Below are 13890 nucleotides of genomic sequence, written 5' to 3'. Positions count from 1 at the left end.
ACGGTGCAAAATAAGATGACACATAGGAGTAGGTAGACCCTGGATCAAATAAAACTGAAGCATCTCTGCCACAAACCAGAACAGTACCTGTGATAACGGCATCGTAAGCCTCAGCCTCAGGCCTGGCTGGAAGAGCATAACATCGGGGCTAGGCCTCTCCACCATAGACTACATCTCTGGGACGACCTGCAGCTGGTTGGCCTCCACCTCTAGCGGTCTGAGCTCCACCTCTCACACCTCTACATCCACCTCTAGCACCTCTACCCCCACCCCTAGCTGGCGGAGCGGGCTGTGGAACACCTGGTGCCTGAACCATAACACGGGAAGCCTGCTGCTGCGACTGAGTACCCACCAATCTCGGACAAGCCCTCCAGATATGATCATAATCACCACACTCAAAACATCCACCTTAATGCTACGACTGAGGAAACTGAGACTGAACCTAGCGACTTGAATGACCACCCCGAAAACTCTGGAACGACGATGCACTGATAGGAGCTGGTGGTGCACTGTAGGGTTGCTGATCAGAATACTGCGTGTGAGAACCACGCCCATGATGACTATAAAATATTCATATATTATATACTTAAAAATAAATTATTTTAAATAATATATATATATATAATATGTCAATTATCTGTATTTGCTAATAGTATTTTGCAGGAAATAAAAATATCATGATAAAGAAAATAAAGGAATAAAAAGAGAAGCACGAGGCATCATGGCAAAAGAACCACGAGGCATCATGGCAATAGAAGCACGGCGCATCATGGCAATCGAAGCACGACGCATCATGGCAAAAGAACCACGAGACACCGTGGCACCTTATGAGATTTGATTTCTATAAATAGGATGTTTGTGTTGAAGGAGCGGGGGAGGATCATATGTGCATAATTAACAACTTTTCTCTAGTTTTGGTCTTTGCTTCTTTCTTTATCTATTTCATTTTATCGTATAGTCTTTGAATTTTCTAAGAGTGTTGATAGTATTTTAAGAATTTCTTTCTTTGTGAGATTCAAATACTCCATAATGGAGTAATCTCTTTTGTTGGGATAGTTGATGAAGCTCGATAGCGTTCTAATATTAATCTCAATTTTACTACATGCTTGACCTGAAACTTTCTAATTATATTTCTATATTGTGCTGGAATATTAGTTTTAATTAATTATTATCACTTCTATCTATTTATTCTCCAAAGTTAGTTGTATGTCAATTTTGTAATTCTCACGAAGCAAAATTAATATACGATAACTATTGGGAAAAATAATAGATTGAGAGTAATTCTTTTTAAGCTACCATTCCAAGTCTGTAATCTTGCTTACTTCCATTATAATTCTCACGGAGGAGTTGTAGTTGGCAAGATTATTGATTTTTAGTAAAAAGTAATCGCAAGAGGTTTTTGCTATCTTTTAGCACAATTCAGGAAAGAAAATTATTTCGGTTTAATCGTCACAAGTAATATATCAATTGATTTACATAACCTCGTGGAGTGTTGTTAATTGATTATTTCTTAGTGAGCAAAATATAATTATATTAGCAATAAACAGTTATTCCTAAGAGAAATATATGTAGAAGCTAAGATTTTATTATTATCACGCTGTCGAGTGAATTCAATGATTCCCAACTCTTTTTAAATATAAATCTTCCGAAAGTTATTTAGTTTCAACTTAAGCAATTTAAATTTTCAACAAACAAAACTTCATCAATTTGATTCTCTCAAATAGTAGTAAGAACATTATAAGTTTGTAGCTAGATTCTCCAATCTCTGTGGGACGATATCATAAACTATACTAGAATTTGATAGAGTACGAGTAGCAAAATCTTATACGTATTGGCCTCGTCAAATTTTTGGCGCCGTTGCCGGGGATTGGCACAAGTCTACTTCAGACTAAATGTTATGTTACTAATTTGGGAACTTACTATTAGTATTATTATCTTTGCTATCAATGTTTAGTAAATATTACTACTATTACTTTTACTATTACAAGTACTAACATCTTATACAAGTGTTATTATCATTTATCCTTCTTATCATCATTATAGCATAGCAGTCACTATTATTAATACTAGTACTACTTGTAACTATATTCTATATTAGTATTATATTATTATTTTTCATCTTTAGTTACTGTTACTACTAACTGATTTCGTTTACCATTTTTTTTCATAACATCTATTGCTAATTAGTACTAATATAATTACTATTATCATATACTACTACTACTACTACTAATAATAATAATAATAATAATAATAATAATAATAATAATAATAATAATAATAATAATAATAATAATAATAACAACAACAACAACAACAACAACAACATTATCATACTACTATTTTTATTTGATCGCTTATTATTTTTGTCATCTTTGTAATCTTTGTTGTCCTTGTTATTCATCACTTTCTTTTAATTATTTTCTTCTAAGTACTACTATTACTACCACTTTAGAAGTTAAGTTCAGTTTGTTTTTTTTAGAATTTTGAGTAGTTTATGACCCGCTCTTCTATAAAAGAGTTGGTCAATTACGATCCTGAAATTGAAAGATCTCTTCGATTGCGCAGGAAAGGACAAGAATTATCTTCCCAAAGCATAGCTTGTGAAGGTATGGAGAATCAGAAAGTAGAAAATATCAACCCACGCGAAGTACCACCACCAGTCCAAATAGAGGATCAATTTGATGAAGTGGCACCAAGGCCAGCAAACAGAATCCTAAGGGATTATGCTAGACCTGACCGCTTCAACTGTGAATCTAGTATCAGAAAACCTCCAGTGGCATCCAACAACTTTGAAATCAGGACTGGCCTGATTCAAACAATTCAACAGTCTTGCATCTTCACTGGAGACGCAAGTGAAGATCCACACAGTCATTTAGTTGACTTTTTGGAACTTGTTGAAACAGCTAAGTATAATGGAGTACCTCCTGAAGCTATCAAGTTAAGGCTATTTCCTTTCTCTTTAAAAGGAGATGCCAATACGTGGTTGCGAAGTTTGCCACAAGGTTCCATTACCACATGGGATCAAATGACTCAGAAATTTTTAAACAAATATTTTTCCCCTGCTAAAACTACAAAGTTAAGACAAGACATATCTAATTTCTTGCAGACTGACACAGAGTCAGTTTATCAAGCTTGGGAAAGGTTAAAAGCAATGTTAAGAAAATGTCCACACCACGATATTCCTGAACATATGCAATTGTATATTTTTTATCACAGGCTAAAACCCTCTTCTAGAAATGTGATAGATGCAGCTGAAGGAGGTTCAATAATGGGAAAAACAACAGAGGAAGCATTGCAATTGCTGAATGAAATTTCTGAGAATGACATCCAATGGCCATCTGAGCGTATAATTATCAAGAAGGCCGCTACAGTAAATCAGGTTGATGCTTTAAATACACTAATATAGCAAATTATTTCTTTGGCACAAAAGTTTGAAACTTTTCAGGTGAATACACAAAAACCAAGCCAATCTGAGGCTTGTGACATGTGTGGAGGAAATCAGCAGAACCATGAATGTCAAGCAATCAATCACAATGATGAACATGTCAATGTCATCGGTTACAAGCAGTATCCTTTTGGAAGTTCAATGACACAAAAACATCCAGGATTTCAGGGAGCAATCCAAATGGTGCAGAGAACTCTCAAAGCTTACAGAAGCAACAAATACAGGATCCACCCGGATACCAGAATCCAAACCATGGTCAATCAAACTTTAGACCTTATCAACAAGCAGGGCCCTATCAGCAAAGGCCTCAACAAGCTCATTCAAGTCTTAATGATCTTCTGTATAAGTATATTAAGGTCACTGATGAAAAGATGGAGATCCAAAAATCATCCCTCAAAAATCTGGAAATACAGTTGAGCCAATTGGCAGCTCTTGTTTCAGAAAAGATTCAAGGTCCTTTACCAAGCAATACAGAGAAAAACCCAAAAGAGCACCTTAAGGCCATCACCTTACGGTCAGGTAAGGATCTTGATGAACCCTATGTAGACCAGTCAGAACAACAGGTAAACAACGGTAAGAATGTTGAAATACCCTCTGAACCATCTAAAAAGAATGAAGTCAAGAAAAAAGAAGAAAAAAATATTGAAAAATTGACTCCTCTCCCTGTGACTATTCCCTTTCCACAAAAAATGAAAAGAGAAAAGCTTGACAACCAATTTGCAAAATTTATGGAGATTTTAAAACAAATTCATATCAATATTCATTTTACTGATGCTTTGTTGCAAATGCCTTCATATGCCAAATTTTTAAATTTGTCAAGTAAAAGAAAATTAGAAGAAGTTTTTGTGGTAATGCTTACGAAAAAATTCAGTGCTATACTTCAAAATAAGCTTCCACAAAAACTTGGTGATCCAGGCAGTTTTACAATTCCATGCACTTTGAGAGGAGTATATTTTGAAAAAGCACTTTGTGATTCTGGAGCTTCAATAAATTTGATGCCATTTTCTATCTTTAAAAAGTTAGATCTTGGTGAAATAAAAGACACAAGTGTTTCTCTTCAGTTTGTAGATCAAAGTACTAAGAAACCTAAGGGAATAATTGAAAATGTACTCGTAAGAGTAGATAAGTTTGTTTTCCCTGTAGATTTTATAGTGCTTGAAATGAAAGAATGTCCTAATGAACCAATAATTTTAGGTAGACCATTTCTTGCTACAGGAAGAGCAATTATAGATGTTCATCAAGGACAATTAATTTTAAGAGTTGATGAAGAAAGAGTCATATTTGATATGCAAAAGATACTAAGATATTCAGGAGATGAAACATCATCTTCATGTTTTTCAATTGACATGATTAGTTATCTTACAGATGAATTAAAAGATGATCAATTAATTTCAAATTCAATAGAAAGATGCTTGGTCAAATCAGGCACCACACAGGACGATGATCCCACTATCAGAAAGAAATATTGGACAAAGATTCAGAAGAAGAAGAGATGAAATCCGAAAAAGTTCAATCAAAAATTGAACTCAAAACTCTACCTTCTCATTTGAAATATGTTTATCTTGAGCAAGAATTATTTCCAGTAATTATTTCATCTTCTCTTACTGCAGAACAAGAAAATAGTTTGATTAAAGTATTGAAAGCACACAAAGGAGCCTTGGGGTGGACTGTAGAAGATATTAAAGGGATTAGTCCGGCTTTTTGTACACACAGAATCCTCATGGAGGATAGCTACAAGCCAACAGTCCAGCCGCAAAGAAGATTGAATCCAGCAATGCATGAAGTAGTGAAAAAAGAGATCGTAAAGTTGTTGGCAGCAAGTATTATATACCCCATTTCTGACAGCTCGTGGGTAAGTCCCGTTCAGGTAGTACCAAAGCAAGGAGGTATGACAGTTATAAAAAATAAAAATAATGAGCTCATACCTACCAGGACTGTTACAGGATGGAGAGTCTGTATTGATTACAGACGTCTCAATGATGTCACTAGAAAAGATCATTTTCCTTTGCCATTTATTGATCAAATGTTGGAAAGAATTGCCGGATATGGTTTTTACTGTTTTCTTGATGGCTATTCAGGATATAATCAGATACCAATTGCACCAGAAGATCAAGATAAGACAACCTTCACATGCCCTCATGGAACATATGCCTATAGGAGAATGTCATTTGATAATGTCATTAGAAGGTGTGTACCTAAAGAAGATATGAATAAAATTCTATATCACCGTCATGATGGAGCAATTGGAGGACATTATGCAGCAAATCGAACGACTTTTAAAGTTTCAAAAGCCGGATTCTTCTGGACCACTCTTTAAAGATGATCGAGCATATGTAGCATAATGTGACAGGAGTCAGAGAACAGGGTATATCACCAAGAGAGATGAGATGCCTCTGCAATCAATATAGGTATGTGAAATATTTTATGTTTGGGGAATAGATTTTATGGGTCCTTTTCCTTCTTCTCACTCTTTTGAATATATCCTTGTGGTTGTGGATTATGTGTCAAGATGGGTTGAAGTCATCCCCACAAGGAATAATGATGCTCGTATAGTGTGCAATTTTCTTAGAAAAAATATTTTTACTAGATTTGGCACGCCGCGAGTCATCACTAGTGATCAAGGAACTCATTTTATCAATAGACATTTTTTTTTTGTTTACTGTCAAAATATAATGTGACTCACAAAACAGGAACACCATATCATGCTCAAACTCAAGGGCAAGTTGAGGTTTCCAATCGCGAGTTAAAAAGAATTCTTGAAAAAATGGTTGGAGTTTCAAGAAAAGACTGGGCTTTAAAATTAGATGATGCATTATGGGCGTACTGAACGACATTCAAAATGCCAATTGGAACATCTCCATATAGATTAGTCTTTGGAAAAGCTTGTTATTTTCCCGTAGAATTAGAACATAAAGCTTTTTGGGCATTGAAAGCACTGAACTTTGATTTAACCTCCGCTGGTAAAAAGCGATTTATTCAGGTTAATGAATTGGAAGAACTGAGATTGGGAGCCTATGAAAATGCTAAAATTTTTAAAGAAAAAACAAAAATATGGCATGACAAATTGATCCGACCAAAGAGTTTCAAAATTGGAGATCAGGTACATCTTTACAATAGCCGACTCAGGTTATTCCCAGGAAAATTAAAATCTAGGTGGACAGGTCCTTACAATGTTACAGGTGTTACTCCATACGGGGCAATTGAAATTCAGAAAAATGGAGGAGACAAGTTTAAGGTAAATGGTCACATGCTAAAATTTTACTATGGAAGACATTTTGAACAACATCCATCGGTTACTTTGATAGACTGATGAATTCCGCAATTAATAAGTCGAGCTGATGACGTTAAACTCAGAACCAAGATACAAAACTCGTAGCCATTGAGGGAGAAGCAGTGGAGCCTCATAAGCCTGACATATATTTGGGTAATTAAATACTTAATCAATTAATCTGGTCAATATCCAGGTTATTGTACAACTAGAACATCTCATGAAGGCCTCTACAAAAACAGAGTCACCTGTGGAGGAGTAACTCCATGGTGATCAGTATGCCTAAGTAACTGGTTGATTAACCATTTAATGAATCAATTCAAAATGTTGGCACATGTAAATTTGTTGGTTTATATTTAAACCAGGACCAAATGACTAATAAAGTCTTAAATTAGTCAGTCTATTACATATAAAAATATGTGTTGTCACACACTCTTTCAAGTTTTTTCTTCTCTCTCTCATATATATATATATATACACACATATATATATTCATCTTTTATTTTATTCTTAATTGTTGTTCTTGTACAATATTAAAGTTTTAAAATAAAAGTTTACATATTTTTCAAACATAATTTTTTTCATTTTGCCATATAACTTCCAAGTTTGTGATTTTATTTTTGTGAATGCAAGAACGAGTATCTCCAAATTTGAGAAAGTATTGGAATTGAGAAGCATTATGATCTCAACAGGTAGAATCAATAAAATTTTGCTAGAACTTGCCCCAAATGTCTATCAAAGCGAAATTCTAGCTATTTTTAGAATGAAATTAGGCTATCTTTGACACACTTTTTAGCCTATTTATTTTTAACCACAAATATTTATATTTTACCTTTTAGGACCCAACTTTGAGACCAAAAAACAAAAAAAACGAGGGATAAACCAACTTTTATTGATACACCATATTGGTTTACCTTACAAAAAGATTGATAATCCTTCCAGTTATAGTTGAGCAAAAATGATTATTAAAGCAAGCGATGAAGGAATACTTATGGAGTAAATGTTCTATTTCACTCTTAAAAAAAAGAGGAAAACAAGGTGTATATACCTGTAAAATAAATTATTGGTTCAAGAAGCTTGAATTTAAGAAATCTATTGAGAGAAATGATGACTTAAGTGATATTAATTATGAAATAGGAGACCGGGACCTTTAGCCCAATCTCTAGAGTTATTTCTTGTGTTGAGTTGTACATAGTTACTTTGGTAAAATAATCGGCTCTCATAATAAAGCTGGATGGAACAAAGTCACTACAAATATATCCTTTTACCTTACCAGCATTAAGCCTATCATTACAAGCTTGAAAAAGTCCTAAAATAATTTTAGAAATTAGTGTTGATTCTACATTAGTGGAGACTGACATAAAGGGCAAGCCTATGGACAAAATTTGAGAAACACGAAATTGTAATCATAATGTTATCAATCTCAAAAGGTTCATCAAAAGAGGAGTTGAAAGTTTTTGGCAAACAAAAGCAGAAGCAGAAACAAGGTATAGATTTGGCAACTTGAAAAACTTATAGGTTTTGAATTTTATGTGAAACTTTATTTTTTTTTACTTTTCTATTGTACAAGAAACAACAATTATTAATAAAATTACTGCCTCGAGGACGAGCAAGGATTCAAGTGCGGGGGAGTTTGATGACTATAAAATATTCATATATTATATACTTAAAAATAAATTATTTTAAATAATATATATATAATATGTCAATTATCTGTATTTTCTAATAGTATTTTGCAGGAAATAAAAATATCATGATAAAGCAAATAAAGGAATAAAAGAGAAGCACGAGGCATCATGGCAAAAGAACTACGAGGCATCATGGCAATAGAAGCACGACGCATCATGGCAATAGAAGCACGACGCATCATGGCAAAAGAACCACGAGACATCGTGGCACCTTATGAGATTTGATTTCTATAAATAGGATGTTTGTGTTGAAAGGGGGGGAGGGATCATTTGTGCCTAATTAACAACTTTTCTCTAGTTTTGGTCTTTGCTTCTTTCTTTATCTATTTCATTTTATCTTGTAGTCTTTGAATTTTCTAAGAGTGTTGATAGTATTTTAAGAATTTCTTTCTTTGTGAGATTTAAATACTCCATAATGGAGTAATCTCTTTTGTTGGGATAGTTGATGAAGCTCGATAGCGTTATAATATTAATCTCAATTTTACTACATGCTTGACCTGAAACTTTCTAATTATATTTCTATATTGTGCTGGAATATTAGTTTTAATTAATTATTATCACTTCTATCTATTTATTCTCCAAAGTTAGTTGTATATCAATTTTGTAATTCTCACGAAGCAAAATTAATATACGATAACTATTGGGTAAAATAATAGATTGAGAGTAATTCTTTTTAAGCTATCATTCCAAGTCTGTAATCTTGCTTACTTCCATTCTAATTCTCACGGAGGAGTTGTAGTTGGCAAGATTATTGATTTTTAGTAAAAAGTAATCGCAAGAGGTTTTTGCTATCTTTTAGCACAATTCAGGCAAGAAAATTATTTCGGTTTAATCATCACAAGTAATATATCAATTGATTTACATAATCTCGCGGAGTGTTGTTAATTGATTATTTCTTAGTGAGCAAAATATAATTGTATTAGCAATAAACAGTTATTCCTAAGAGAAATATATGTAGAAGCTAAGATTTTATTATTATCATGCTATCAAGTGAATTCAATGATTCCCAACTCTTTTTAAATATAAATCTTCCGAAAGTTATTTAGTTTCAACTTAAGCAATTTAAATTTTCAACAAACAAAACTTCATCAATTTGATTCTCTCAAACAGTAGTAAGAACATTATAAGTTTGTAGCTAGATTCTCCAGTCTTGGTGGGATGATATCATAAACTATACTAGAATTTGATAGTGTACGAGTAGCAAAATCTTATACGCATTGACCTTGTCAGCCCACATGAAGCACCGTGAGAAACCTGAAGGGCTAACTAAAAAGGCCTAGGAGGATGGCCTCTACCATACGAATCTCTTCCTCCAGACGAGGTACCACTGAATCGGCCTAAATGACGAGGCCTCTTATTAGACCCCTGACCACCTCCCTGCGATAGAACCATCTCAACTCTCCTGGCCACATTGGCCGCCTCCTGGAAAGAAATCTCACTCCCAGTCTCCTTGGCCATCTGAAGTCGAATAGGCTGGATAAGGCCCTCAATGAACCTCCTCACCCTCTCTCTCTCTCTCTCGGTGGGAAGTATGATAAGAGCATGACATGCCAAGTTGATGAATCTGGTCTCATACTGACTAACAGTCATAGAACCTTGCTGGAGACACTCAAACTGCCTCCGATAGATCTCTCTCAGAGTAATAGGGAGAAACTTCTCCAGAAATAGCTGGGTAAACTGCTCCCAAGTCAAGGCTGGTGATCCGTCTTGTCTAGCCAAGCAATAATCTCTCCACCAAGTCTTGGTAGATCCAGATAAGCAAAAAGTAGCAAAATCGACCCCATTGGTCTTTACTATCCCTGAGAACCTCATGACAGCTGTCTGATAATCCTGGGGATTCTCAGAAGATGCACCGCTGAAGGTAGTAGTGAAGAGCTTGGTGAACCTGTCCAACCTCCACAAGGCATCGACAAACATAGCTAGTCCATCACCGGTCTGAGCTACCACACCCGGTGGAACTGCTCCAACTGGTTGAACCACTGGAGTCTGAATATGGGGAGCTACCTGCTCTGGAGTGCGAGTAGCAGGAGTCTGGGCTCCTCCTCCAGCCTGAGAGACGGCTGGGGCTACGAGAAGAAAGCATGTCCAGGTGACACTCTCTACAAGGCCCACTAGACGGACCAGAGCATCCTGGAGTAATGGGGTAGCAATAAACCCCTCTGGGACTTGAACTGGGCCCACCGGAACTGTCTGGGCTAGAACCTCATCATCAAAGTCAACCTGAGGCTCTGCCGCTGGTGCTGCTGCTCTCGGCTGAGCTTTTCCCCTACCTCGGCCACTAGCACGGCCTCGGCCTCGTCCTCTGCCCCTCGAGGGAGCTGCTGATCGATGGATGAGGAAGCGCGTGTTCCTGCCATCTGCGAAAGAACATAGTAAAAATTCAATTAGCATTGAGAAACCAAATCGCACGACAAGAAAGAATAAATATGAAGTTTTTCCTAACTCTGTAGCCTCTAGGGGATAAATACAGACATCTCTGTACCGATCCCTCAGACTCTACTAAGCTTTTCCGTGAATTGTGAGACCTATGTAACCTAGAGCTCTGATACCAACTTGTCACGACCCCGATTTCCCACCCTCGGGAGTCGTGATGGCACCTACTCGTAGAAGCTAGGCAAGCCGCTAAATAAAGAATCACTAACTCTTTTATTTTAGCCCTTTTTAACAATTTGAATTAACAGGTAATCAACATTGAAATATTAACGATAAATAAAATCAAGCGGAAGACTTAATCTGATAGAATAACCAAAGCCAGTACGACAATGCTAACATACGTCTCTACCCAAAATCCGGTGTCACAATATCACGGACTGTCTATGAATTATACAAGAAACTGTCTGAAAAGGAAGGACAATCTGTGTCGGAAACAACTGAAAACAGAATACATAATAAGATAGAAGAGAACGTCGTGCCTGGGGACGCCTGCAGGACTACCTCGGGATATCTAGCCGGACTCAAGGCAGCCGCCCCAAATGCTACTGTCCAAAAGCTGCTCCGGGATCTGCACATAGTGTAGAGTGTAGCATCAGCACAACCGACCCCATGTGCTGGTAAGTGCCTAGCCTAACCTCGATGAAGTAGTGACGAGGCTAGGACTAGACTACCGGATAAACTTGTGCAGTTATATAATATGCAACGGAAAATAAAACAAGAATAACAAGTAAAGATGGGAGGGGGTACATGTTGCGGGGGTATATCAATATCAACAGTAAATCAAGAGTAAGGGCATAAGGACAACTTAAAATTCACAGCAAAATAATAAGGAACTTGTCTCTAATCTATAAACACGTGTATCATCAATTGTTGCGGCGCGCAACCCGATCCCAACATATAATAACACTGTTGTGGCGTGCAACCCGATCCATATCATTTATCATTGTTGCGGCGTGCAACCCGATCCAAATATAACATTGTTGTGGTGCGCAACCCAATCCACATATACAATCAACAACAATAATAACAAGAGACCCGGCAAGGGATCAATAAAGAACTACACTATCCCGGCAAGGGAATCGACAGTATAAGTAAATATGTCCCGGCAAGGGAGAAACAGCTATAACCAAACTTGTTCCAACATCTAACTACCTCAGCTAACACCAATACTCAACAATAAGTAATTTCCACGAGAATAATCATAATTCTTGCTCAATTCAGAGGATCATCAATTTAAGCATCCGTAGTATTATTTAAGAACACAATAAATTACAATTTGAGACTCACGGTCATGCTCGGCACCAACGTATAGATACTCGTCACCATACCTATACATCGTACACAACAAGTAACACGTAGAAAATAGAACACAACTCTTAATCCCTCAAGCTAAGGTTAGACCAAACACTTACCTCGAACTTCCACGGCCAACTCAAGCCTCAAACACCGCTTTTCCTTTAGAATTCGCCTCCAAACAACTCGTATCTAGTCCAAATTGATTTAACAACATCAATAAACGCTAAACAATCCAATTCCAATGCTCAATTGTAGAATTCCCATCATTCTTCCCAAAAAGTCAAAAATCGACCCCGGGTCCGCTTGGTCAAAATACGAGGTTCGGACCAAAACCCGATCACCCATTCACCCACAAGCCCGAATATGTATTTAGTTCCAAAATTCTACCACAAAATGAGGTCTAAATCCCAAATATACAAAAAGCCCTAACTCTACCCAAATCCTTAATTTTCTACCCTTACAAATATGACATAGGCCTAGAAATCCAATGGGTGTTAATGGAAATTGTAGAAAATGAGTCTAAAATTACATACCTATGAATTGGTGGTGAAATACCCTTTTAAAAATCGCCCAATTTGGAGTTTGGAAGAAGAAGTTATGAAATTTTGATTAAGTCCCGTTTTTGCTTCTGTTTTAAAATCACTGAACAGGCCTTCATCACGTTCGCGATAGTCCTGTCGTGTTTGCGATGGGTTAGGCCCCAGTGACCTTCGCTTTCGCGGAGCTTTGACCCCTCGAGCCTTCGCATTTGCGGGCAAGTGGCCGCGTTCGCGTAGAACAAAATGTGAACCCCTCCCCCAGGCCTTTAACCTTACGCGTTCGCGAGTGCCTCGACGTGTTCGCGAAGGGTAATCCCCCCTCAGCCTTACGCGTTCGCGAGTGGAACCACGCGAACGCGAAGAACAAAATCCCTGGGCACTGAACAACAGAAACCTGCAATTTTCCATAGTTCAAAAACTTTTCGAAACCCATCTGAAACTCACCCGATCCCTCGAGGCTCCAAACCAAACATTACGTACTAACTCAAAAACATCATATGAACTTATCTGTGCGATCAAATCGCCAAAATAACCTCTTAAACAACGAATTTAGCATTGAAATCTAAGAAAAATCTGAAAACTTTCAAAGTAGGAAATTTTTACAACTACGGGTCCGAATCACCTCAAACGACTTCCGTTTCTTACCAAATTTCACATACACATCTTATTTCACATATAAGATCTGTACCGGGCTCCAGAACTAGAATACGAGCCCAATACCATCAAACTCTTAATGCATTTCATTTCCAAAACTCATAGAAATTTCCAGAAAATAATTTTCTTTAAAAAATTCATTTCTCGGGCTTGGGACATCGGAATCCGATTTCGGGCATACGCCCAAGTCCCATATTTTTCCATGGACCCTCCGGGACCATCAAATCATGGGTCCGGGTCCGTTTACCCAAAATGTTGACCGAAGTCAACTTAAATGCATTTTAAGTCAAAATTTCAACGTTTTCACAGATTTCCACATAATAGCTTTCCGGCTACGCGCTCGGACTGCACACATAAATTGAGGTGGTGTTGAAAGAGGTCTTTAAGGCCTCGGAATGCAGAATTTATTTTAAAACAAGTGATGACCTTTTGGGTCATCACAGGGTGATACTATACTTCAATAACTGTACTTCATATCATTCCAACGTGATTCATCTTATGGGGTATTCTAATATCGTGCCATCCATGAAATCCCTTTTCTTTAAATGATTACTCAATCGAAGG

The 13890-nt window shown here is 36.8% G+C and overlaps 2 protein-coding genes and 1 non-coding gene across 3 annotated transcripts; 2 read left to right on the top strand and 1 right to left on the bottom strand.

Moving 5' to 3' along the window:
* Nucleotides 1-2497: 2497 nt before the first annotated feature.
* On the top strand, nucleotides 2498-4944 carry LOC142163406 (uncharacterized). Its single transcript, XM_075220690.1, has 5 exons — nucleotides 2498-3144; nucleotides 3220-3382; nucleotides 3449-3703; nucleotides 3805-4296; nucleotides 4468-4944. The coding sequence occupies exons 1-5, from the start codon at nucleotides 2498-2500 to the stop codon at nucleotides 4942-4944; spliced, it is 2034 nt and encodes a 677-aa protein (XP_075076791.1).
* On the bottom strand, nucleotides 3077-3183 carry LOC142163659 (small nucleolar RNA R71). The gene has a single exon (XR_012694604.1). It is a non-coding gene; the product is annotated as a small nucleolar RNA R71 (small nucleolar RNA).
* Nucleotides 4945-6287: 1343 nt separating the features above from the next.
* Nucleotides 6288-6758, top strand: LOC107825313 (uncharacterized). Its single transcript, XM_016652158.2, has one exon. The coding sequence runs from the start codon at nucleotides 6288-6290 to the stop codon at nucleotides 6756-6758; it is 471 nt and encodes a 156-aa protein (XP_016507644.2).
* The last annotated feature ends 7132 nt before the right edge of the window (nucleotides 6759-13890 follow it).

The sequence above is a fragment of the Nicotiana tabacum genome, chromosome 8 (genome assembly GCF_000715075.1).
Source record: "Nicotiana tabacum cultivar K326 chromosome 8, ASM71507v2, whole genome shotgun sequence".
Taxonomy (NCBI): Eukaryota; Viridiplantae; Streptophyta; class Magnoliopsida; order Solanales; family Solanaceae; genus Nicotiana; species Nicotiana tabacum.
The sequence above is the reverse complement of the archived record's forward strand: the minus strand, read 5'-3'. Positions and strand labels throughout refer to the sequence as shown.

Bases quoted from the DNA above. Each gene is read 5' to 3' on its own strand.
- LOC142163406 (XM_075220690.1), top strand. From the start codon at position 2,498: ATGACCCGCTCTTCTATAAAAGAGTTGGTCAATTACGATCCTGAAATT. The intron at 3,145-3,219 runs GTTAAAAGCAAT...TTTTTATCACAG, and splicing joins GTTTATCAAGCTTGGGAAAG to GCTAAAACCCTCTTCTAGAA. The intron at 3,704-3,804 runs GTCAATCAAACT...AAGTATATTAAG, and splicing joins ATACCAGAATCCAAACCATG to GTCACTGATGAAAAGATGGA.
- LOC107825313 (XM_016652158.2), top strand. From the start codon at position 6,288: ATGCCAATTGGAACATCTCCATATAGATTAGTCTTTGGAAAAGCTTGT.